We start from the raw sequence: 24,446 nt of genomic DNA on the forward strand, positions 1-24,446 counted from the left end.
TCCCTCAGAAGAGGATGTGGAAAGTCTGCTGCCTTCAGAGACTTAAACTTCAAAAAAAAGATCAACTTATGTGTGCCCAGACATGACCATTTTGGAAGGACAGACTGGGTCTGAAGCCTGTGAGACTAGTCTTCTCAAGGGGGTGTCTTAGCATAGCTACAAGAAGCAAGTGTCCATCAGAAGGCAGGGGCCCCCACCCATAAGCCGCCACCTGCTGAAGGATGAGCTCAACCCCCAAACCCGGGCGTTTGGGATGCCTCCGGGCCATGCAGAGACCCAGGGAGACTGCAGCACTACTTCCTTGAACAGGAGCAGCACAGCCACAGCTCAGGGACACGACCACCTTTTGGTGAAAGTGGATCCAACCCCCAAAGCCATTCTGAGCCTGGTCTGACTGCCCAGTTAGGGCTGCCCACAGGGCACGTGCACAGAGGCAGCTGCAGCGAGATACTCCTCTCCTTGCAAATGGATTAGGTTCCAAAATGAGTCCCCTTGTAGAACCAAAGGATCTGAGAAGAGCCTCGCTCACGGTCCCTGGGTGCATTCCTGTCAATGGAGGGGAACAGATCAGCCTTTCAAAGCCTTAACACCAGGCACATTCTGCCTTCAAGCTTGTGTCCCTTCATCAGGCATCTTTTCCCAAAGCAGCTGAGTCTGTCTGCTGTGCCGGGCCACCAGCTTTCCTGCCATATACTATGGACCACATGTTGAGGTCATCGGGCCTTGCATCTGTGACACCACACAGCAAGCGACTAAAAACTCAGTCAGTAGCACGTTGGCCATGGTGCTTCCTTTTAAGTTCTTGAACCCCTGCTTTCCCACCGAATTAACATGTCAGGCTTACAGACATTCAGTCTTATGCGAACGACCTGGCCCAGCGGTCTGTTCCTGTGATGGCAGAAAGACATCAGAACCACTGAAAAACGCTGCTTCTCATCTTCAAATTCCTACGTACATTTAAAACTGTACATGTAAATTATATACATTCATCCATACAGGTCTTAATGCATGGGTGAACAGTATAGGTGGGTGCTGTTTAAATCAATCGTTCTCAGGTGTTTTTGGTCTCAGGAGCTCTTTAAATTCTCAATTACTGAGGACCCCAAAGAGCTTTTGTTCAGGTGGGTTATATTTACTGGTTATTGCTAATAGAAATTAAAACAGAAATTTTCAATTTTTTATTTATTCATTCATATTTGAAAAATAAACCCGTTATTTAACATTAAATGCTTACATAAATAACATTTTTATAAAAATAATAGATATGTTTTTCATAACAGAAATTCGGTGGTGAGAAGAGTGACATTGTCTTACATTTTTGCAAATCATTTTAATGTCTGGCTTAGGAGAAGACAGCTGAATTCTCATATCTACTTCTACATCCAATATGTTGATATGTTTTGGGTGAAATAAATGAAGAAAATCCATCCTCACACAGATATGTAATTGAAAAAGGGAGGAGTATTATAGTAGACTTTTCACATAATTATGGATATTCTTTTTTGATACCAAACCAAAACACTACAAGCAGTCGTTTCTTAAGGTTAGTTGTAATGTGGAATCTGAAACCATATCTCGTACTCTTTTGCATCTGTCTCGCACTTTGAATGGACCTTTTATCCATGTCTGAGTCTGTAACCACTATTCTAGCAAACACTGATTCACTGAGTTATGCAGATCTTCCAAATTTTGACCCATTTCATTATACTATTTTTTTAAAATCGCATTTGTTAATATCATCATTGGTCTCATCAGAAGTAATTAAGTATTGGGAAGTGTCGAGCTCGTGATGGAGGATACAAGTTTTCCAAAATTCTGATTTTCATCGGAAAGCTTGAGTGTTTTCATTGGCATCTAACACTGTCAAACATTTGCCTTGAGCTTCATTTCACTCCTTTTGGGGAACATAGCTGTCAAATACCAAGATCATATAGTCAAGATTTGCAATTTTAGCTCTCTTTGCTTGGGTGCTCCAAAGTCATTCTTTTAGTAAATTCTTTTTATTAATAGAATTTTGTCCAGGAGCTGTTCTTCTCACCAGATTTAGCTGTAAAATCCTTTTCCTTTCACATTGGAAAGCTCTAGAGATGTACCTGACAACTCTCTGAGCTGGTATCCTCAACCAAAACCCCTCAAATTCTCTTGGGAAGGGGGTGGGCTAACCCACCTGGACCAGACCAGGCGCTGTGTGGGTGGTCCCGGAGGCAGCGGGGGCTGCTGGTAGCAGGGTCCCCACTCAGAGATGGGATCAGCTCAAGGCAGGGCGGGCTGTGCTGTCTCCACTGCCCTGCTCTCCAGCCCAGAGATCCCAGCTCACCCAGGAGCCTGGGTGTTCTCCCAAATGCTCCCCATCCCTTGGATGAACTCCCATGATCCTGTTTGATCCTCCACCACACACACTTCTCTTGGCAGAAAAGAAGGAAACTAGGAGGTGTTGGTTAGGGATAAAACCGAAGTCCCCTCTGACCCCACCCCAGATGAACTCTGCGAAGGGAGGCTTGTTCACTCTGTTATGGGCGCAGAGGGGAATCCAAGTGTTCTAAAGTTCTGGTTCAGGGCTCCAAAGGGGCCCTAGGGGACCCTGGTATTGTTCTCCTCATCCTTTTTAGAGACACGGGAGGGAATATAAGGAGAGTAAATAAAACCGAGTGAGTATGTTACAAATCCAAAAGCTTGGAAAAGCATTGCCTTGAACCAAATCAAAATTATATTTAAATGCAGAAGTGCTGGGTCTCCTTTCTCAGCCAGCCACCCGATCTCAGCTAACCAGAAAGACATGAACTAGAAAACAAAGCAGCTGGCCCTATAGCCCCAGCCTCTAATTTGAAATAGAATATCCAATTATTCATACAAGACTGTGAAGCAAATACTCCTTGAAGCACACATTTATATTCTCCAACAGAGATCACTAGAAAACAAACAAAGGAACTTGGCAATACAAATGAAGTGTTTTTTTTAATTTTTTCCTTTTTTTTTTAATGAACTCCACCCATGTGAACCCATGATATTGTGTGTCTCTCTTTCCAACTGGAGTCTGGCAGCCCCTCTGTCAGGCCTGCGGCCCCTCAGTGCACAGTCCACAGACCACAGGAAAGCAGCAGGGTGAAACCGGACTCCCCTGTCATTTTGTTCTTAAGTTTATTAAGTTGTAAATAACATCATCGTGTTTACTCCAGTTAAATCATTCTTTCCAGTATCCCACTTTCTTAAGTTCATACTGAGGGATATCTAGTGGGAAGTCACGGAAATGATATATTTACTGTTTTAGTTTGTTTTTCATCAGTAATCAGGTTAATAATTTCCTCCCTCTTAAAAGAACACTTGATCTATAAGTGTTTGCTGTTTTGAGCTAAGAGGTTCTCCATCTTGACTACACAAGCCAAATTTCACTAACACAGATCTTCTTTTCCAAGTGGTTGGAATACAGATGAGAAAGAATGAATGTTTACTCCTTTAAATATTATAGAATAAATTAGTGGCTAACAGTGTTGCCAAACAACTATCCTTTTCAATATAACATAAAAAGGAATCACTGGTAATGAGATGATTATTTCATACAATGAAGGAATGTGAGAAACGAGATTCAATTACTCCAGACTGAGTAGGATAAAGGCTCCCCCTAAAATCCACTCACACTAGGAATTTGTAGAGTTGGTACACCTCCTTTGCATATGTGGCATGGTTTCTGCATTCCGGTACATTTTATTGTGTATTTATTTATATATGGTTTCTCCCTGTACAAGGTGAACTCCCTGAGTACTAGTGTGTCTACTTCATGCCCAGTACCTTCCATACTTCTTACATTCATCCCCAAACATCATCAAGCATCTACAATATGCCATGCATTAAGCCAGACAATGGAAACACAGGAACCCAAGACAAGAGCCCTGCTCGTGACCCAAAAAGGTTTCAGGCAAGTGGGGAAGACAGAGCAAAAGATCTAAGCAACTCAGGTTGCTGAGAGAGTGTCAGTGGGAGGGAAACTCCATGGAGAGGCCTTTCTGTAACATCTGAGCTAAGTTTGGAGGGCTGAGTAGTGAATTGTCCTGGTGAAGAAGCTTGGGATAGCTGGTAATGATAAATACCGAGGCAATGAGAGAAGTATGTGCAAACACATGGGGGCATGAGACAATATGCACATTTGGGGAGTTAAGTCCCCAAATGTTTAGGAGTTAACTCCACTTTAGTCCAGGCCACCATCATCTCTCACCTGGACCCCTGCAATACCCTCCCCAGCTCCACTTCAGCTCCACAATCTCCACACAACAGCCACAGTGATCCTTACTGAGATTCCCCTCCCCCCAATCCCCACCACTCAAAATGCTCTAACAGCTCCCATCCACTCAGAACAAAACCCTTAAGTCCTCACCATGGCCTTCAAGGCCATGTGGGTGTGACCCCAGCCATCTCTCCAAGCTCCCTGTGACAGGCAGAACTTTGAAGATGCACCCTCCCAAGACTCCTATGCCCTGGTGAGTCAATCAAACGCTAATCTAGTAGGTACTGCTGTGAGGGGATTTTGCAGATGTAATTAAAGTCCCAAGTCAGTTGACATTAAGATATGGCAATTATCCAGTGGACCTGACGTGAAGAGTGAGGGGGATTTGACATAAGGGATTCTGTTCTGTGTGATGTTATGAGAGGGCCAGGAAATGAGGACCTCAGTCCTACAACCACAAGGAATTCAATGCTCCCAATAAGCTGTATGAGCATGGAAGCAGATTCTTCCCCAGGGCCTCAGAAATGAAAAGGGGGCATAATCATAGATACAAGAGAGTGTAGTAAGAGAATACTATGAATATCTTTATGCCAAGAAATTTGAAAGCTTAGGAAAAATGAACACATTCCAAGAAAAATAACACTAAAACTAAGACACAAAAAGAAACAGAAAATCAGACTAACTCTATAACCATTACAAAATTAAATCAGCATTTCAATATCTTCCCATAGGTCTAGATGGTTTTACTATCTAGCAAGTTCTGTCAAACTTTGGAATTATTTGTTATTTGAGAATTATATAAACTCTTCAAAAGACTTGAAAATGAGGATAACTTTGATACCAAAAGCAGACGAGGTCAATAAAAGAAAGGAAAAGTATAGGCTAATCTCACACATGAAAAGATGTGAAAAAAATCCTAAACAAAATATTGACAAACCAAATCCAAGAATGTGTAAGAATCAAATTAGGTTGACGTCAGGAATATAGGATCAGTTTAACATGAGCAAATCTATTAACATGATTAATCACATTAACAGATTAAAAGAGAAAAATCATTTGGGCCATCTAATTGAGGGAGGAAAACATTTTTTTTTTTTCCAAATCATCTTTTCATGATCTTGGTGAGGAAAAATTTAACACTTCACAAGCTAGAAATAGAAACGAACTTCTTAACCTGACATAGGGTATATACCAAAAACCTCAGCAAGCATCATTCTTAATGGTGAAGTATCAGAATCATTACCAAAATCAATCAGAAACAAAACAAGGACGCCTGCTAGTATTACCGCTTCTGTGCACCACTGTCCTGGAGGGCCCAGCGAGTACCGTTAAATAAGCAAAAGAAAGAAAAGGTATAGGAACTGGAAAAAGAAGAACAAAATTGCCGTGATTCACAAATGAAGACTGTCTATATAGAACACACAAAGAATCTATACAGGCCTTATAAGGAAGCAGAGCAAGGTTCCTAGATATGAAGCACTATGCAAAAATCTTAGATTTAAAACTTACTGAGGGCGGGGCCCAGAAAGATAGAGTTCTTGTTTTGTGGGTGTTCATTCATCATAAGTGAATGCATTCCTAGAACACTTAACTGAAATATAAGATAAAAAGGCAAGGTGAGCTTGACTGGTAGGCCATTTGTTTACCCAAAGGGGTGGGGCCAAGGAGGAAAATATACAGCCTCAGGGTCTGTCTACAGGTTTATCATTCTTAACCAACCTATGCCACAGGGCACGTCACACAATCAGGAAAGCAGAACCCAACAACCAGGAGAAAGTTGGCTCTCCACCAGCAAGTTTGTGGCTGCAGCCCATCGGCATGTGAATATGGCCTTGGAACCTAGAGCCTTCATCCTTTTTCTCCAGCACAAAGCTCCAACAACATCTCAAAATCTTAGTTGGGGAAAAGTGGGGATGGAAGGATGGGGGAAGGAAAAGATAGCAAGAGGCTTTAAATCTACTAAGAGTTTGTGCTCACCGGACAATATTCCTTACTAAGATTCCTTTTAGGTAAGATCAATATATGGACAGTCTAGCCTTCTCATTTTATGTTTTATTAGAAGATATTCATGGTTCTAAGGCCTTGCCCATCTCACCAGCCTCATCTCCTCACCTTGCTCCTTACACTCCAGCAAATCCAAACTATTTGAAATTCCCTGAACCCAATGACCTGGAATCCCTGTTACCCCATTCATTTCCACCTTATCTGACCACAATTTCCTCTGCACCCCCACCCACAATGCACAGAATTAATGAAGTAACATCTCGGCACTTCTTTTCTATGCATTATAAAACTTCATGTTAACAAATAATTATAATTCAATACAATATGTATATACTTGTCTATCTCCTTTACTGGGTTATGAGCTCCCTGAGAACAGGGACCATATTTTATTTTATTCACCTTTGTATCCCTAGGGCACAGTTGCTCAATAAATGTTGATTTGAATGAATGAATGAATGAATGAATGAGTGTGTGTGTATGTGTGTGTGTGTATTTGTGTGCCCTCTCCACTGTGCAGAAGGCCTAGACCCAAACCCTTCTCTCCCACCACATTCCATGGGTTCACCAAAGGTAGAATAACTTTGGAGGGAGAGAGGGAACAAGAGAGAAATATAGTTCTTGGACTTATGAGATTCTTTACTATGGAGATAACTTAGTCACAGGCCTGTGAATGACCTGCGATGGCTTCAGACAGAGCTCCCACAGCAATTGAACGTCTCTGCTGTCAGTGCCTGGCTTCCCGGCACTAGTGAGACCAGATGTTTTCAAAGTGGCACTGAGAGGCTGGCTGCTTCTGCTGATAATGAATCTCTCTGGACATATTTGACAGGCCGGGAGGTTAATTAGGAAGATAACCAGGAGGACAGGGAGAGTTTACCACAGGGCCATCTTCATGCTTTTATGGCAAGATGAGAAGTAGGTGCTTAACACAGAGCTGGCCTGGTAAGTGGAGAGAGGATGTCTCTTGGAAAAGTATCAGCTGGTGTGTGATTAGATGGACAGGTTCTTTATAGATACTGGGCATCGCATTAAAGTCCCAATAAAGAGGTAATTCTTATTCTAGGTGGGGGCATAGGTGTATAGCCTTTGCTAATTTAAAAGCGGATGCAGCTTTAAAAACAGAACTATAACGCTTCTAGATGTACACTTAAGAAAATGTATTTTGTTTCATCACCTGCAAAATAAATGTGAAGAGATTCACTCTCCCACATCTCGCAAAGTATTTATTGACCTTATTTGTTAAAGCGGGCTTCACTAGTGGTTGACAGGATTAAGGTTGGTCCTTATTTTATATTCCCCTCCCAGGATTAACACATGCCATGAGAAGTTCCTTTTCACTAATACCAAGAACCTCAGGGATATTTCTTAATGATTAAACCAACAAATCTGTTCTAGAGCAGAGGAATGGTATAGACAGAAGCTCACTGCACTACATTGGGGGAATTCATCTTCCATTTCTGGTGTCCAGAGCTAAAAACAATTCACCAGATGTGATCTGGGCAGCCAAGTGTGACCACTTCCCTTGGTCTCATTATTAAACTTCAATTAATGCTCCTAAAATCACATTAGTTTTTTTGACAACCATAGCATACTGCTGACTCATTCTGAGGCTGCAGTGATCAAATTCTGGGATATTTTTCACATGTGGCTGTTAAGCCAAACCCCATACTTTTACTTTGTTTTTGGACTCTAGATAAAGTCTTTTTCTCACCTTACAGTTGTCCTATGTAGTTAGATCTGGTCTGTTGTTTCAAAATGCCAAGATCTTTTTTATCTCATATCTGTCATTTTGACATATTAGTTATTCTTCCAAGATTGATGTGATCCACCAATGTGTCTAAATGATTTTTTTTAATTGGCTAGAATGGGGCTGAGGACGTAGCCTAGAGCACGCTTCATGTACTATCATCTAGCTGGAATCTCTCTCACCCCAAGGATATCACCAATGATTGACATCTGCATACACACCTTCTCAACATTCCTTTAATCTACCATCAAAGTAACCCCAGGATGGAAAGTTAATCTGGTATGACTTGCTTTTCCCAAAACCTTGCTATTTTCTAGGGTTGCTTCCCTTTACCAAGTATTCAAAAAGTCATTGTCCTAATAATTCTTCTTAGACTATTTTCTGAGTTCGATGTCAATCTTATTGTTGTATAGATTAATTGCATCTCCCTAGTTCCTGTTTTGAAAACTGAAACAGCTAACCATCTGCATCTTTCCTGTAGCTCTTGGTTATGCCAACATTTCTCTAATGTCACAGCGCTGGTTTGATGGTCTCAGGCTCGCAGTCTGTTGTCATGGCCTCATTCTCTTCCTTTACCTTTATCCTACCCTGTCCAATCAGAGAAGCCATTTCCTTGACCAAAAAAAAAAAAGGAAAAAAAAAAAAAGGAAGCTGAACAGAAGCTCAGTAGTTTGGTTTCTCTCACCCCCACCACCCCCACCCATTGGTCTTATTGTTCCAAACATAACTTCTGAAAGCCCTTTTTGTTACCCTTAGCATTTTTCACAATCCTCTGCTCACTCTGCACTCTGTTTCTTTTACAGCCAGTGCCACCCTCTGATGATAGGCCCCTCGGTTGCATGGCCTGACCTGGTCTGGGTCTGGGTCTAAGGCCAGGATAGCACAGAGGAAGTGGTCGTACAGACCAGGCAGGCCCTGAGGGAAGGATTATCTAGAAAGTACAACATGCAGTCACCTGGTCAATGAGAAAAAGTAACACAGCGCCGGGAAAGATGTTAAGGTCAGAGGTCAAAAAAAAGCAGAATTCTTATCAAACGAGTGCAGTAATACATACAGCTACACCGCAGATGTGAAGTTGGGTCAGTAGTAAAGATGGAGAGAACAGCTACTAGTGAGGTTGGATGGTTCAAAACGGCATCCCCTTCTCCTAGGGCCATGAACTCCTCTAGTGAACAAAGCCCCAGGCCTGTCTTTGAATCTCTAGCACCTTGCACAAAGCCTGGCACACAGTAGAGGTTCCACATACTTGCAAACAAATTCATTAGAATGGCCCGAGTTCATCACACACACCCTGGAGAATCCTGCACGTAGGTAAGCCAAGCTGGAGAGAGTCCTTCATATACATCCTGAAACACAAGGGCTACCTGGATGGTCACATACCTTTACCTCCTTCGAATTGTGGTCAGCCTGTTGTTTTTCTGTGACCTAAACTGTGTTTCCCTTTCAGAGCCTCAGGCTATGAGACTGTTTCTATCATTTCCTTCAACTTAGGGAGTTTTTCTTCCTATAGCTCAGAGGAGACTGTAGATGAGGACACATTTCCCTCCCTGGTTGTCAGCGATTCTGAGTCCTGCTTACTTCTAGAACTCCTGCTTCTTCCGCCTCAACAGCCAATTCCTGCTTCTATGAGTCAGTTTCTATCTCAGCTGAAAATACAGCAATGCCTGATTAATGTGTTCATGACATATATTAAAAGAATGGCAATTAAACCGCCTCCTCAGGCAGATTCCCTAATCGTGTTAAAACAGCGCCATTTAAATATCCTACATATTATGCTATGATGAATCTATATAGGAATCCAAGACGAATACAAAGTGGTCTGGTTGATAAAAACTTGACGTGGTCATGGGTTAACCTGTGCTCAGCAAAATTCTAGTGACAGCATTAAGCTAAAAGCCACTGTTGAAATTGTAACTTGGCAGCAGTCGGTCAAACTGAATAGAGTAAGAACAAGAAAAACCGTATCAAGGCCAATATGTCTTTTGGCAGGCACAGAAGGTCTGGCATCAGTGAATCATCAGGCTTCAGGCTGACGAAGCCCAAACACAGCACTTTTGATAAAAGCAGATGCTTTCTTTGGGTGGTATCTATTTACCCTTCCTCTGCTCCCACCAGTCCCATCCACTCTGCCCCCAACCATTCCCCAACTCCTTCGAAAGGCATGTGTTTGTAAAAGCTTCTTCTCAACAAATTCAAGGCAGAATAAAAGTGCTATGGTTTTGAAATAATGGTCCATAAGGCCTCTAACAGGAAAGATTTCATCCAGCCATACAGCTATAGGAACAGATGCCCCAGACCTGCCTTCCAGGGCAGGGATCCATTCTCAAGGTGGCGCTCACCTAAACCTTGGAAAAGCAGCCGTTACCCCACAGGCAAAAGCCTGAACGCCAACCCAACCAGTTGTCCATACACCTCTTCTGTCCACGAGCCAGCAGGAATGTGTGGGACCCGTCAGGGAAGGAACTGCAGGACCGTAATCACCATGCTGCTGACAGGCCCACAGGGAGGGTGGCCCTGGGGACGTCTGCTTTCATTAAGTAAAAAATGTTTTATAAAAAGAATCAAGTAATGAAAACATGTGCTTTGCTTTATTACATGCTTAAAAGATTAGATCTTTTCCTATTGAATTTTGCCTCATCAAAAAAAGAAAAAAAAAAGGAAAAATACCTTCCTTTGAACACCAACCCTATGCAGCTCCTGTGTCATTTCTCTGCTTCCCATCAAACCAAGGACCCAGCCTCCTCGGCTGACTCCCTGGAAGAGTCCCAGCATTCCTCAGGACTCGGTCCTAGAGTCCCTCTCTACCTGCTTTACACAGATCTCCCCCTTGGTGATGGCATCCATTTCATTTCTATGCAGACTCATAACATTACAACCTTTAGCCCAGACCTCTTTCCGGAGTTCCACAATACCAACTAGATGGTTAACACCTCCACTTAAACCTGCATGCATCGCAAACTCATCATATTTAAAACAGAAGTCTCAATTCTCTGTGATCTTGATGGGGAAACTGACCTTAAAATGGTTCCCTGCCATGTGGAACTGACCTAAAATGGTGGCCCGAGTGGAGAGAGAGGTCCCCAGCCTAAGCCCCAGCCCACTTCCGCATAACCCCCTTCAAACCACACCCCGAGCCAATCACCAGACGATACCTACCCCTTTTCCGACTCAAGGAAGTCCCCAACCCATAAAAACCTGCTCCAAACCTTGCTAGGGGCTCAGTCTTTTGGGAAGGATCCCACGGAGCCCGCCTGCGTAATAAAGCTGACTCTCCTAATTCTCAGAGTGCCGCTTGGGTTCTTTCCGGTCCTGGATTCTGCAACAATCTACCATCAACCCCTGCCCCAAGCAAAGGAAGCCATGTTCCTCTCTCAATCTTCCCTATCTCAGTAACTGGCCCACCCAGCTGCCTGAGCTGTGCTTGCCTGTCCGTCTCCCTCACCCCACCACATCCGGCCCTCAGTAAGTCTGGTAGACTCTCTACCTGCAAAATAGATCTTGAATCCACCCACTTCCATCTCCCCCACCACAGTCCTGGAGCACACCCCCACCTGCTCCCTGCATTTTTGCAACCAACCACCTCCTGCCCTTCCTCCAGTCCCTCCTCTTCCATCAATTACTCCTCCACAAGAGACCAAGGAATCTTTTAAAAAATCAATCAGATCAGGATACTCCCTTACTTACAACTGTTTAAATGTTTCCCTTTGCCCTAGGGAGAAAACCTAAACTTCTTGCCAAGGTCTAGACCAATAGAAATACAATGTGAAAAACAGATGTAATTTTAAATCTTCTAGTGCCAATTGGAAAGAAATAGGAGAAATTAACTTCAATAACATTTTATTTAACCTAATATTTCAAAAATATTATTTCAATACATAGTGACATAAAAAAGTATCAATGAAGTATTTTACATTCTCTTTTTATATTAAATCTTCAAATGTCCCCGCCCCCAAAGAGGCCTTCCCCCCACTGATTCCACGGCCTCGGGGCTCTCCGATGTTACCTTCCTCAGACCTCCCTCATTTTGTAGTTCTGTCTTTGTTGATGTCCTTGTCTTGGTGGCCTCTAAACTGGGCCCTCCCTAAGACACAGGGTCACATCTATGTCATTCCCCAGAACAATGCCTGACACAAAATAAGCTCAATAAACAGTCACTGAAGAATAAACAGCGAAGACACTGGCATCAAATACAGGGACAAGGGCACAAGGACTGGGCCAGTCCCCTGAGGACAGGCTCTGTTTTGTGTCTCAGCACAATGGTATGCTGATCTTTAGTGCAGGGCAAGGCTCTTACACCTGTACCTGTGAGTGGTGGCCAAGACTCAGGGCTGCAGGGTGGCCTAGAGCAAACCGAGACAGAGCATTCCCGCCAGTCAACATGTGGGAAACTTTCTCCCACTGGAGCCGTAGGCATTGAACGTGATCTCAGGTTACACGTGAGGATTAGGGGCCTCCTAGCTCCCGCTTTCCAGGAGGAAGGAAAGGTGAGAACCAACATCTGAGCCCCTTCTCCGCACCAGGCTCTGTGCTAGGAGCCCTTGCGTGGGACTGCATTTGACCTTACAGCTACCCTTTGAGGATGTAGACATTCAGGAAGGGATCATAACTAATGCAAGGTCACAAAGCCACCAGGTCTGGTTGCTAGAATCAGTGTCTAGGTCACTAGCAGCTTTTTTGGATGTCCCAGTACAGGCACCTTCAGGGGCAGGTGTCACACAGCAGAGTGGGGGCAGGAGAAGAATAAACTGCTGGAGCTGGATCAGGTGGGAGCTGAGAGCAGGGACATGACCGGCTCCTCTCAGACTACCAGAGGCTCAAGTGTGGAAAGTCAGAGCGCTGACATTCGGAGGGGCCTTCGTATCTAGTGACGAGTGAGCCTTCACAGCACTCCTCAGAGGGGGTATTTTCACCCCCATCTTAAAGTTTAGAACCAGCTCTAGTTCTGAACTGAGACCTCTGGGTTACGTATCTCGCTTTTTCGCCTCATCTCCACAGCAGGAGTTATCTTACCTTAGGTTACTATGTTTACAGGTGAACCTGAAACCACAGACATCCAGGCTGGGCAAAGACTAGGTTGATTACGAAAGGTTTCAAACACTTCTACAATTTGTAAATAAGAGCACAATCCTTAAAACAAGAAGACCATAACTGCTTGTCTTTGCGCCCTCTAAGAAGAGAGAGCTTAAAATTCTGCACCCAATCCAACAGTTAATTTCTTAGGGACAGACCGGGTGGTGACAGCATTACAAAGCTGTGAAGAGCAGGGTGGCCGTGGCCGAGGCCTTATCAGTCCTGTGGCTCCAGTCCCGGTCCCAAGGCTGGTCTCCTTCCAATCAACAGTAGCGACTACCATTTCTCCAGCTTGCATCTTCTGGCCCGGCTGGGTTGGCTCCCAAATCCACATGTGATAAGAGTACAAGTAATTGTAATTACACAGCACCTTCTGTTTACAGTACGTTTTAACATATACTGAGAGGTGCAAAAAACTCTTATAGTTTCTGACTCACAGAAGACAAAAAAAAACCTGACCTTCTCTGAACAGCACGAAGGAGGCCTGAAAAGACATGACTTAAAGCACGTCTGTCCAAGGGGGTTGGGGATGGGCAGAGAAGATGTTGAGCAGCTCCACTCAACAAGGACTGCATTGTGTGATTCTCTGATCATTTTCTTGCTTGCGGTTTGTAATCAGTTAAAAAAAAAAAAAAAATCCTTTCGTTTTCCCAGAAGAACAGCTGAGAATGCACAGATCCCAGCCTTTGGTTCAAATCATCCCTGTCAGTAGAGGATTTAGGACTGTCAGGCAGCTGGTGGACCTACAGGCACGTCCCGTTCTCTGGGCTCCCTCAACCTGGGGCCAGCAAGATGCCCAGCAGGGGCTGAGCTCACCTCTGACCCAGCTGCTCCAGGCCTCAGCACTGCCGGGGCCCCTGGGGCATGGACACGCACCATTCCTCAGAATTCTCGAACCCATCCACAACAGCTGCATTCAAACACTCAGGGGCATTTCAATATGTTACTAAAACTCAACTTGAAATTTTATAAATGAAAAATCAATGCCTGGACAATTACTTCGTAGAGGCATTCTTGGCCATTAAGCCACTGTCATTCTGCTAACTCAATAGATGACCTTCTGTTACATAGAAACTACTAATCTATTAGATTTTTTTTTCAACTCTAAACCCCACTTTTCCTGTGCATGAAAAGCTTCCAATCTGTAGGTAGCAGACATACCCACATACAAATAAACTGCAGATGTTTGCACGTGGACGTTCACATTTGGATTCTTCTGGTTCACTTTGAGCTGGAGACTGATTTATTTGTGGGGGGCGGGGGGACACCTTGCTTTGTTAAGGAGAAACCAGTCGTTATACGACTTGATGGTTCTGAAGAGGAACAAATAGAACAATTTTTCAGAAGAGCGCATTGACGTAGTCCAGAGTGAAGTCTTTAAATCAATGTTTAGAGAAGAGTGTGCACGGATGCTGTGCCTCACACTTTTGCTTCAGCTTTGTAGAACTGACACTGTGACATGGTAGGTTACTTACTGCCTGGGAAAGTATACTGGATTGTAACTTGGGATAATTCTGCAGACTTTCTGGCCCCTGACAGTTACAACACTTGTGACCAGTCAGTCAGCTCCACTCCTACAAATGAATGAAACCTCACATTGTCCCACCACGAGCTCCCACAGCACAAGCGGCAGAAGGAATTAGGCAGTAGGCAGCTGTTCCCAGGAATGCGTGCCTCCACGTACCCACAGGCAGGAAAAAGACCCGGATCATCTCCAAGCGTTGATCCTTCAGCCACCCCAGCAACACAGACATCCAAAAACAGGAACCAGTCCCCTCTCAGCCCAAGGAAGGTCCCAGATTCAATACATTTATCCTTGAAGATAAATGAATCAAAGTGACACCTGACAAGGCTAATGTCAAGAGGAAATCCTGTCTGCAGACCTGTCGGAGAAGCCTCGCTCCCCCTGCGGAACAAAGGCTCCTTCTGTGACATCAGGCAGCAGGTTTAAGAGCGCTCTGGCTTTTCGCTTTGGCTACTTTTCAAAACCACAAGTACATCCAAGGGCAGCCAAGACAACAACAAAGCCAAGAGATACAGTCTCCGAATGAGGAGACCAACTCCCCCTTCCAAGCCTGCCTTCTGCCTGGCTCTTGGCAATGAAGGATCCCTTCTCCCCAAGGCGGGTGTCCGAGGCGCTGCCTTCACACTACATGGACTGAGCTTTCCATGCAACAGGATAGCTCAGACGATGCCCACAGCTGGCGCCCACATTCCTGGGAGGCTGTGAGCACAGTGTCTGGGGAAGGCACTATAGTACGTACTTTCTGCATTCTGGTCCTAGCTCAGTCACCCACCACGGTCATGGTCTGATTTCAGGTGCCTCGACATCCCTGAACCTTTTCTCACAGTGAAATGAGAAATAATGATGATGATGGTGAAATCTGCTGTGTCTCTCATTCAGGATGATGATGTTCAAACAAGGCAACTTATGACCATATCCTTTAAGATATTTTAAAACTGTAGAACGTAAGAGAGAATAATTCATGTGGATATGATAGCTTAATAGTGCAAATTTTTAGGTCAAAGGGGAGACTTTCTCTGCTTTGTCCGGGGCCTCCCACAGGGTAGATATTCAATTAATATTCAATCAGAACAACAAAAGTGACTTTTAATGATTAATATGGTAACATATTTATTTGGAAAATAGCAAACTTGCAACTTATCAGAGTACTTCATAGGACAAGGAGATGTCGTCAGAAAGGCATCCTTCTGCATGTAGACAGGATAAATATGACGAGCGGGTCCCGCCTCTCTATGATGGCCCCACTATCGTCATGCCAACACCCAGTGTGATCAATTGGAAGGTTTTCAGATGTGACATATTGGCAAGTCATAAAATTAACCCTTGAATTCTCTATGAAAAGAAACAAGTAAGGCCAAAAATGTTTACCTGTAAAAAGCCCCCCCAATATCAATAATCTTGTTAAAGGCAGACCTAACTAGTCTTAGATCCAAAGATCTAAAACTCTAACTTCAAAACAGACATGGCTGCCAGCTTCCAGTGGCGAGTGAGCTGGAGTGGTGGGCGGCTGGCATCTCACAGCTCCATGTCGGCTGTAAGCGACGAGTTGGGAACAGAAACACTATTTCTCTCTCCTGGTAGTTCCCTCGTGGCACCTTAGCCAAACCCCCCTCCCAGGAACCGTGGGTTCTCATTCATTCTGCATGTCTCTAGCTTTTCACTTGCACAAACTTTGTTTACACGGCGGCTTGCTCTTAAAAGGAATTGAAACAGCTCATAATCTTATTAGGACTACTTAAAACGATTAAAAAAAATAGAATCTAAGGTACTTTGAATTCTTCAAAATTGGGAACACTTCAGGAGATTTAAAAAAAATGTTTGAGAAATAAAATATGTTAATAAGACGATTGAGGAGCGGGGTAGGAGTTCATGATCCTTTGACACAAAACCATGCGCCTTTTTACTCAGCATAATTTTAAAGGATATGCATTTGTTCCTTCCTGTATTCGCCCTTAACAATAAGATATTTTAAATTAAGGAAGAAAGACATGACTCTGGACGAACATTGTTCTGAATCATAAACAAGCCTAAATCGACAGTGCTTGTTAAGTCTTCCACCGCATGGACTTCAAACTCAGGACTTGCGTCCACCCTGATAAAATCTTTTACAGAGAGCTGACCTCTGTCCAACTCAGTTTCCAAATCACAAAGCTTTGAACTTCTCGCAGGTTGACAGTTTGGACCTTGGGTGTTTATCAAGAACTTCCTCAAGATAGGAAGCGTGATTCCATTACTACCCAGCCCCCTGGAGTTTCCCCTTGGAAGAGCTGGCCCCCAGCCAGGGCCTTAGAACGTCAACAAATGAGTTTGTGAATTGTCTGTGTGTGGTACATGGTAGACATCTAGCTCAGTACAGAGTTTAAATTAAAAAATAAAAAGTGGTCATAGGAAGCCAGGTAACAATTGGATCTGATTCCATTTCGTGCAGCCTGGCATTCATGCTTATTTTTGGCTGACCAGAAGTGATTTTTCTTTGCTGCCTCCTAACCCTCATGACGGGGAGCAATGACTGTTCCCATTCTGCATCCCGCCTGTTAAGTACCCATGATGCAATATGAACAATACTGTGCGTAGGTACCGTGTTTCCCTGAAAATAAGACCTAGCTGGGCCACCAGATCTAATGTGTCTTTTGGAGCAAAAATTAATATAAGATCTGGTCTTATTTTAATATAAGACCGGGTATAATATAATATAATATAATATAATATAATATAATATAATATAATGTAATATAATACTGGGTCTTATATCAATTTTTGCTCCAAAAGATGCATTAGAGCTGATGGTCCGGTTAGGTCTTATTTTCAGGGAAACACGGAACGTACCTCCACACTTACCTGTTTCATCAGCACGCCACCTGCTAGCTCTCTGACCTGGGAGGTCACCCACCTACATTTTTTGGAGCAGGTCCAGGGCCTTCTAATGGACCTGGTTCACCCTGGGGAAACTTCTGGTCTGATGTGAGAAACAGTTCAAAGCTCTCTAATGCTTTCTACAGAGACTATCTGGGCCTCCACTTATTTTCTTCTTGTACTACTGCAATACTAAAGCTAATTCTGAACTCTTGTCTGTCTAGTTCTCTCCCAATATCTATAGGATTCTCCTCTCAAGTTGCTATAGTCCAGCCACAGGCCACACCAGCTTCGTTTTGGGTTTTTCAAACATGCCAAACGTGTTCCAACCCCAGTTCTTTGCACTTGCTCTCCCCATGCCTGGAACAGCCTTCCACTGGTTCTTCCATGCTATCTTCTCTCATTATGCAGGTCTTAGCTTAAATGTCATCTCCTCAGAGACCTGTCCACCCTATAGGAAAGGTACAACCCCAATAAATCTCCCGCATATCACTCTATTTCCTCTATAACACTTACTGTAATCTGTAATCATCTTGTTTATCTACTTTAATTTATTACCCGAGTCCTTCACTAGAATATTAGCTCTGGGAGGACACTGTTTCAGATGTTCTACTGCAATCCTGTTAGTTCACATATTTCTCCACCCAGTAAAAGGGCAAGAGCAGATTACTGGAATGATTTGGCTGCTAGAATGTCTTCAATGTTGGACCAGCCCTTCAGTTAAGATACTCAGAGGAACTGAGCAGAATTTTTCAGGTGAAGCACTGCTGCTTATAAAATCAGTGTACTCTAATTAATGTGAGTGCTCAATATACAGATATTGAACAAATAGATGAGCCAGGATCAAAGTGGGTTTCTTTGCTACAGGGTTGGACCAAAAGAGACACAACAGAAGAAACCACCCCCATCTTTGCCCGATAGCATCACAGGTTGCTGATCCTCCGCAACAGGAAAAGGAGTGCAAAGTTTCTAAACCAGCTGTAACAAGCAGAAGCTCATCACAGCCAGTTCGATCACAAAGCCAGAAAAGAACCCTTTACAACCATAGGTGTATTTACCCAGATCCTTGGTGGATAGAAGGAGAAATCAATTCTATTATATTCTGAAGCTGACCCGATGATGTGTCCATACAAAATTTTATTTCAGCATGTTGTGACTAAATACAAGGAGATACAGGTCCTAATTTATAGACATCCTGGCATAGCTATAGAATTGGATGGATGTAGTTTAGCATCTGATGTTACGATAAAAAACAAATTCTTTTTGAGGGACTTAATGATATCAGAAGTTGGCTTTGAAAATACTCTCAAATATGGAATGATACTAAGAAATGATTCTTTTTTTAAGTGTTATAGTTTTTTATATGATGGTTATATATTTTTAAATAAGACTCCTTATCTTTGAAAGACACATACCAAAATATTTACAGATAAAATAAAATAAAGTCTGAAATTTGCTTCAAAATAATACTAGAGGAGGGAAGCAGGCAGGAGAATAGACAAAGCAGAACTGGCCATGTATGGATAACTGTTAAAACAGGGTGATGGGTCCTTGGACATTAATTAAATGATTTGCTCTACTTTGGGCATGTTTGACATTTTCCCCAAGAAAACAACTTTGTTAAAAAACCCTTTAAGACAAGTCATTTTCCCTCATGAAGTTAAAAAAGTTACCTGGAGGTGAAGGTTTCGCCTTTCTGGTCTTGCAGTGGGTGCTCCTGGATGATGTCCTGGGTCAGAGGTGAGTTCTGCCGCGGGGATTTGGAATGAGGAAGGGTACTCATGTGACTGAAGTTATCACAGGACCTTATGGGAGGAGGCCCTTTCTTCTTCCGTGGAAGGGTGCCGTGTATAGACACGTCTTGATAGGCATCTGTGTGATGATCAACGAGAGGTGACTTGCTGCTCAGAAGGTCCATGGACGAGGCCAGGGGGAACTGGTGATTCACGGGCATATTTCTGGGAAGGCTTGCAAATTTTCCCGCAGCCATGATTCTCAACTCTAAAGGGGAATGAAAACAGTGAAGGTATAAATCTAAGATAATCACAAGGAGCGAATTCCTACTTACAAAGGGAAATGCAAATATACCTCCTAACAACAGAAAATGTTCACGGAGCGTTAAAAGACAAACACTGATTGGCTTCACTAGTGAAATCTAATACACACAGGAAGTTTACTCATCTCCTTTTTCTGATATCACAGAGGAGTTCTCCTGGTTGGCAGCAGATCCACCAATGAAAAAGGGCAAACACATTTCAGAGACTTTGGAGGCACATGAGCTGTTTCATTATTTCAAGTGACTGAAGCTGACGGAAAAGCACGACTAACAAAAAGGACTACTGAGGAGGGACTCAAGGTTTCAGCAATAAGTGCAGAGAAAATGTTATAAATATGCTAGATAACCAGCTCGCGGATTTCTACCACCCTGTAAATGATAAGAACAGGCGGAGATGATTGGAATTCCTTAGCTGCTAGAAGGCCTTCAGTGCCAGCCTGCCCCTCAGTTGTGCTACCCAGGGCAACGGGGCAGTTTTTCTGGCAAAGACTTGGTGCTTATAAATAAATCAGTGTGCTCTAATTAACGAAGACAGGCTAGGGTCAGGGGTCAGGAGGTGGGCCACTTCTCCATACATCAGTGGGCTCAGCTGCAGAGAAAAGCCACTGAGATGGGGGCTCCGTGTACACTGTCCCCCAGAGGGATCAGGAATCTGCCTGTCACCATCAGGGTTAGGCAGTGCATACAGGTGCTTCCATAATCAGGGAGAAGTGGAAAGGGACGAGAAAGAAGAAAAAAAAACAAAAGGGGCGGGGGCACGGAAAGAAAAAGAAAATGGCACCTGAGGTTGTGTACAAAAGTAGCCCCAACAATTGTCTCCAGTTTGGACCACTAGTAGAAATGTTCACATTGAGAAAAGTCGGCACCCCTAAAATCCCCATTACAAATTCTGGTTTTGATCTAAACCAAATTATATGACATTTTTAAGGCCAACATATATACAGGAAAATAAACACGAGCCTGAATAAAAATGAGGGCTAGTCCCTGGAGACATAAGGATCCAGAATATATCCTACTAGTCATGGTAGCAGACTGGTCTGGACAACACAGCAGCATAGCTAAGCGCAGTGCATTGGGCTTCCTCAAGGCTGGGGAGCAGAACTTGCCTTTGCTCTGCAGTCTGCTCTCATACCCTGCAGCCCCCGTTTCACACAGACCACCCTTTCCACTGCAAAGAGAATGGCTCTGAGTGAAAATCCTCACTTCATAGCACCCCTTGCAGAGTCAGTTCCACAAAGGAACTGGGGGACTCGGGGACATGGCTTGGAGACGCCCAAGAAGAACACCGCCCTCCAGAAGCTTATAGTGCAAGAGGCAGAACCAGGATAAAGACAGCACAGTGTGCAAAGGAAACAACTGACAACAAAAACAACTGGATCCACTGCTTCTACGTGCAACAGAGAGAAACACACAAGTGCTGGGCGCTGGGTGGAAGGAGACCCTTCATTCAAGGTATATAATCCTAACCCTGTCCTCAGTTCTTTGTCAAACCTGGTAATTCTGGGGCTTGTCTGCTCCGTGTCTAACTGGGACCACACAGAAGGCCTGGCTCACAGAGGGTGAGAACAATAGGGCTGTGAGGGCCCTTCCCGTGTGGGCCCCTCCCGGGTCTGACCAGTACCTGGCACACTGTCAGCACTTGCTCAACGTTAATCATTGTTATTAAAAAAGAAACCAAACTCCCTAGCCCTCCCTGCCTGACCACCAGTGATGTAAGCTGACTAGGATTCCTCACGCTACATACCCCCCACCGCCACAGCTGTGAACTCTCACCTGTTCAAGCGATCAGCACCTTCTTGCTCCATTGACAGGCCTGGATCATTTCAAAGAACCTTGTAGGGAGGCCCAGAGCACCCCACAGAGGCTCTTTGTGTACAAAGGGCCACATGGTTGATCAATTCTATCTCTAGGCTAGTATGATGGGCAAACGTTACCCTGGCTCCGGTGTCTCCAGCAGCCTGTTTCCTCTCTGCTTATCCCCGATCTATCTAGATTTCAAGATTGAGCCTAAGTGTTCTAGAATGCCCTTCAGCAAGTTACCTCAGTTTCTTCTCTGATATTGAGAGATGTTAACACCTGCCCTCTACTTTCAATTCAAAACGTTTAAGTGTCTACTCCATATCAGGTAAGCAAAGACACAAAAAGTCCTAAGCCCCAACCCCTGACTATGCACTCTGAGATGGGGACCATCGACAGGGACTCATCAATAGGGGCCCTTAACATTCTAGAGAAAAGAACAATTAATTTTGACCAAAGGATTCAAGAAGGATCTCAGAGAGGGCATCACTGGCGATGAAAGATTTTGAAGGGTAGAAAACTGTAAGGTAAAGCCTTCCAGGATGATGCTGTAATTGCAGATACATAAAGGCAGGGAGGTGCCCCCCAGGCTGAAGAAACTGCAAATTGTGCAATGCGGCTGGAATGGAGAGGTCGGGAAGCATTTTCTGGAATAAGCACAGCTTAGGATCAGATCACAAAGTCTTAAAGGCTGTGTCAAAGTGTCTGGACCTGACTGTAAGTGCTGGGGAAGATCTGGAAAGAAGGGACAGAATCCCGTCTGTGCCTAGGTAGGTAACTCTGGTACTTCTGGAGGGGAGAGAAGGGAGGCAGAGAGGTCAGTCAGGCTGATAGCAACAAACCAGCAAGGAACAATGAAGAAGTTGACCTGGGGCAGTGGTGGTTGGGGGGCGGGGGGGGGGGGAAGGAGGGACAGAGTGAAGATCTAGGAGCTGGAGGCCTCTGGCTGAGAGGACAAGGCCACAGCCATGAGATGGTGTGATGCTGTAACACACCGAGTAGTGTAAGACGTACTGTAGTGCTGTAGAAGTAGTGCTGTGACACACCTGCAGGAAAGTGAGTAATAAGCTCCCCACAGGAGCTGTTGTATGTGAGGTACCATTAGGACAGTTTGTTCTAGGAGGTTAGATACTGGTGTGTGCAGTTAGGAGCCAGAATAAGACGTTGATTTTTAAGAGTCATCAACATAAAGGGAATATTTAAACCAGAGAGTAGATCCTTTAGCTTGTTATTATCAGATGTGATAATATATGTGAAAGTACCTCTTAAACTGTCAGGAACCATAAATCCGTGAATTATATCCCTACTTTTTCTCACCATGGCTGCTTCAAGCCTAGAAGGACCAAAGCAAGGAATGAATTCTGAAAACTTTAAATGGTGGTTCTCAACCTGGCTGAACATTAAGAAGCCTTCGGAAAGCTTTTAAAATCCCCACACCCAAGCCACCATTCAGACCAATGAAATCAGAATCTCGGTGGGCAGGACCCAGACAGCAGTCTGGTTAAAGGGCCCCAGTATTGTCCAACGTTGGAGGCAGGGCTGACAACTACTGGATAAGTGAGTCTCTTTGGTACAGAGCAACTTACACTCAGGTTTGTTTACCTGGGTAATGGAAGAGAATGACAAAGAGGAAGTATCATTTATCAATAGAGCATTCATTCTTCTATTCAACCCTCATTTAAGGAGGGCCTTCTATGTGGCCGACACTGAGCTGGGTGTAGGACAGTGTCAAATAACTGTCCTCATGAGGTTACTACTCTATGGAGGAAGCAGACAGTAAGTAACGCCCATAGTTTGGTGATTCCCATTGCTATGGCAGCACACAGAGTGGGGACCAAGATCTAGATTAATCTAGTGTCCAGGAAAGGCTTCCCTGAGGAAGGGATGAGGACCTGAAGGAAGTGAAGCAGAGTTTATAACTAAAGGGAGAAGATCATGCAAGTTGAAGTTTCCAGAAAGTTCTGAGCTGCAGACAAATTGGAAATATGTGGGCCAGGCTCTCCTCTACAACTGGGTGTCTCTAAATTGGAACTCTTCCCCATTAAAATACAGCTTTGTCCTATATCTAGTGACTTGGAAAGATTGGCTCAACCCTGTATCCTATGTCAAGCGTGAATCAGTCCACTGGTGAGGGACATAGGCCCAGCCCAGAGACATAACTTAAAATAAAATAAAATAAAATAACTTAAAATAAAATAAAGGTGGGGCAGGGGATGAAAGGGGGAGCTCCTGGTGGAAGGAACTCATTTACAACCGTTTGGGCAGCTCTATTTCCTACTTGAGCTTTATTTACTTTTAAGTTTTCTAGACTCCAGGAGCCCAGGGATAATCCACAGGATGAAAGTGCATGGTGTATAGTTGGACTCTAGGTTCAAAGTAAGTACTTTCTTTCATTTGACAGAGAAGCCACTTACACATTTGACCACTAGGCAGAATCTCAGCATGTTATATGTAGATGGAATCTCAGAGAATCAAGCCCCTTCCTTTTTTCAGATAAGAAATATAAATATTCATTCATTCAACATATATTCTCTGAGGGTTTACAATGTGCCAGGGCTGAGGATATAATAAATTAAGCAAGGTCCTACTCTCATGGGGCCTACACTGTGATGGAGGAGTCCAACCAACACAGACAAGAAAACAAACTGGGTCATAGCCCCGTAGGAAGGGCACTAAAGAACACAAAATGGGAGGCAATGATAAAACATACTGCCTGGGGATGGAGGGCTATTTTAGATTATGGTGGTCTGGGAAGGCCTCTCTGAAGAGGTAATAATGACATGAGATCTGAAAATAAAGAGATGGAATCAATCAACAGAAGATCGGAATGGAGTTCCAGGCAGGGGATTCTGTAAATGCAAAGTCCCCAGGTGGGACTACGTGCTTAGAAGAGCACTGTGGAGACTAAACCCAAGTCTCCAGTCTCTGGCTCCCATCTTTTCTTCACTTGCAGATGTTTCTGTCTTGATGTGCCTAGTCATCATGTACTTTTAATGTATTATTTAATGTTTTAAAATTAGACATGGTCTCAGAGCCTAGGCTTTGGAGTCAAACACTTAGAAGTTCAAATCCCTACTCTGTCATTGACTTACTAGCTGTCTGGCCCGGGACAAGTTACTCAACCTCTCTGGCAGTTGGTTTCTCATTTGTAAAAATGCATTGACAATACCTATGG

At 43.9% G+C, this 24,446-nt stretch overlaps 1 protein-coding gene across 2 annotated transcripts in view; it reads right to left on the reverse strand.

The window, feature by feature from the left end:
• BCAR3 (BCAR3 adaptor protein, NSP family member) overlaps window positions 1-24,446 on the reverse strand; it is a 184,778-nt gene that overhangs the window by 73,021 nt on the left and 87,311 nt on the right. For both annotated transcript variants that reach the window (XM_074335150.2, XM_019752639.3), the window contains exon 2: window positions 19,092-19,419. In XM_074335150.2, coding sequence (XP_074191251.2) covers window positions 19,092-19,408 — 317 coding nt within the window. In that variant the 5' untranslated portion in view covers window positions 19,409-19,419. The remainder of the gene's footprint in view (window positions 1-19,091; window positions 19,420-24,446) is intronic.

The sequence above is a fragment of the Rhinolophus sinicus genome, chromosome 14 (genome assembly GCF_057876585.1).
Source record: "Rhinolophus sinicus isolate RSI-liver-muscle chromosome 14, RSI-T2T, whole genome shotgun sequence".
Taxonomy (NCBI): domain Eukaryota; kingdom Metazoa; phylum Chordata; class Mammalia; order Chiroptera; family Rhinolophidae; genus Rhinolophus; species Rhinolophus sinicus.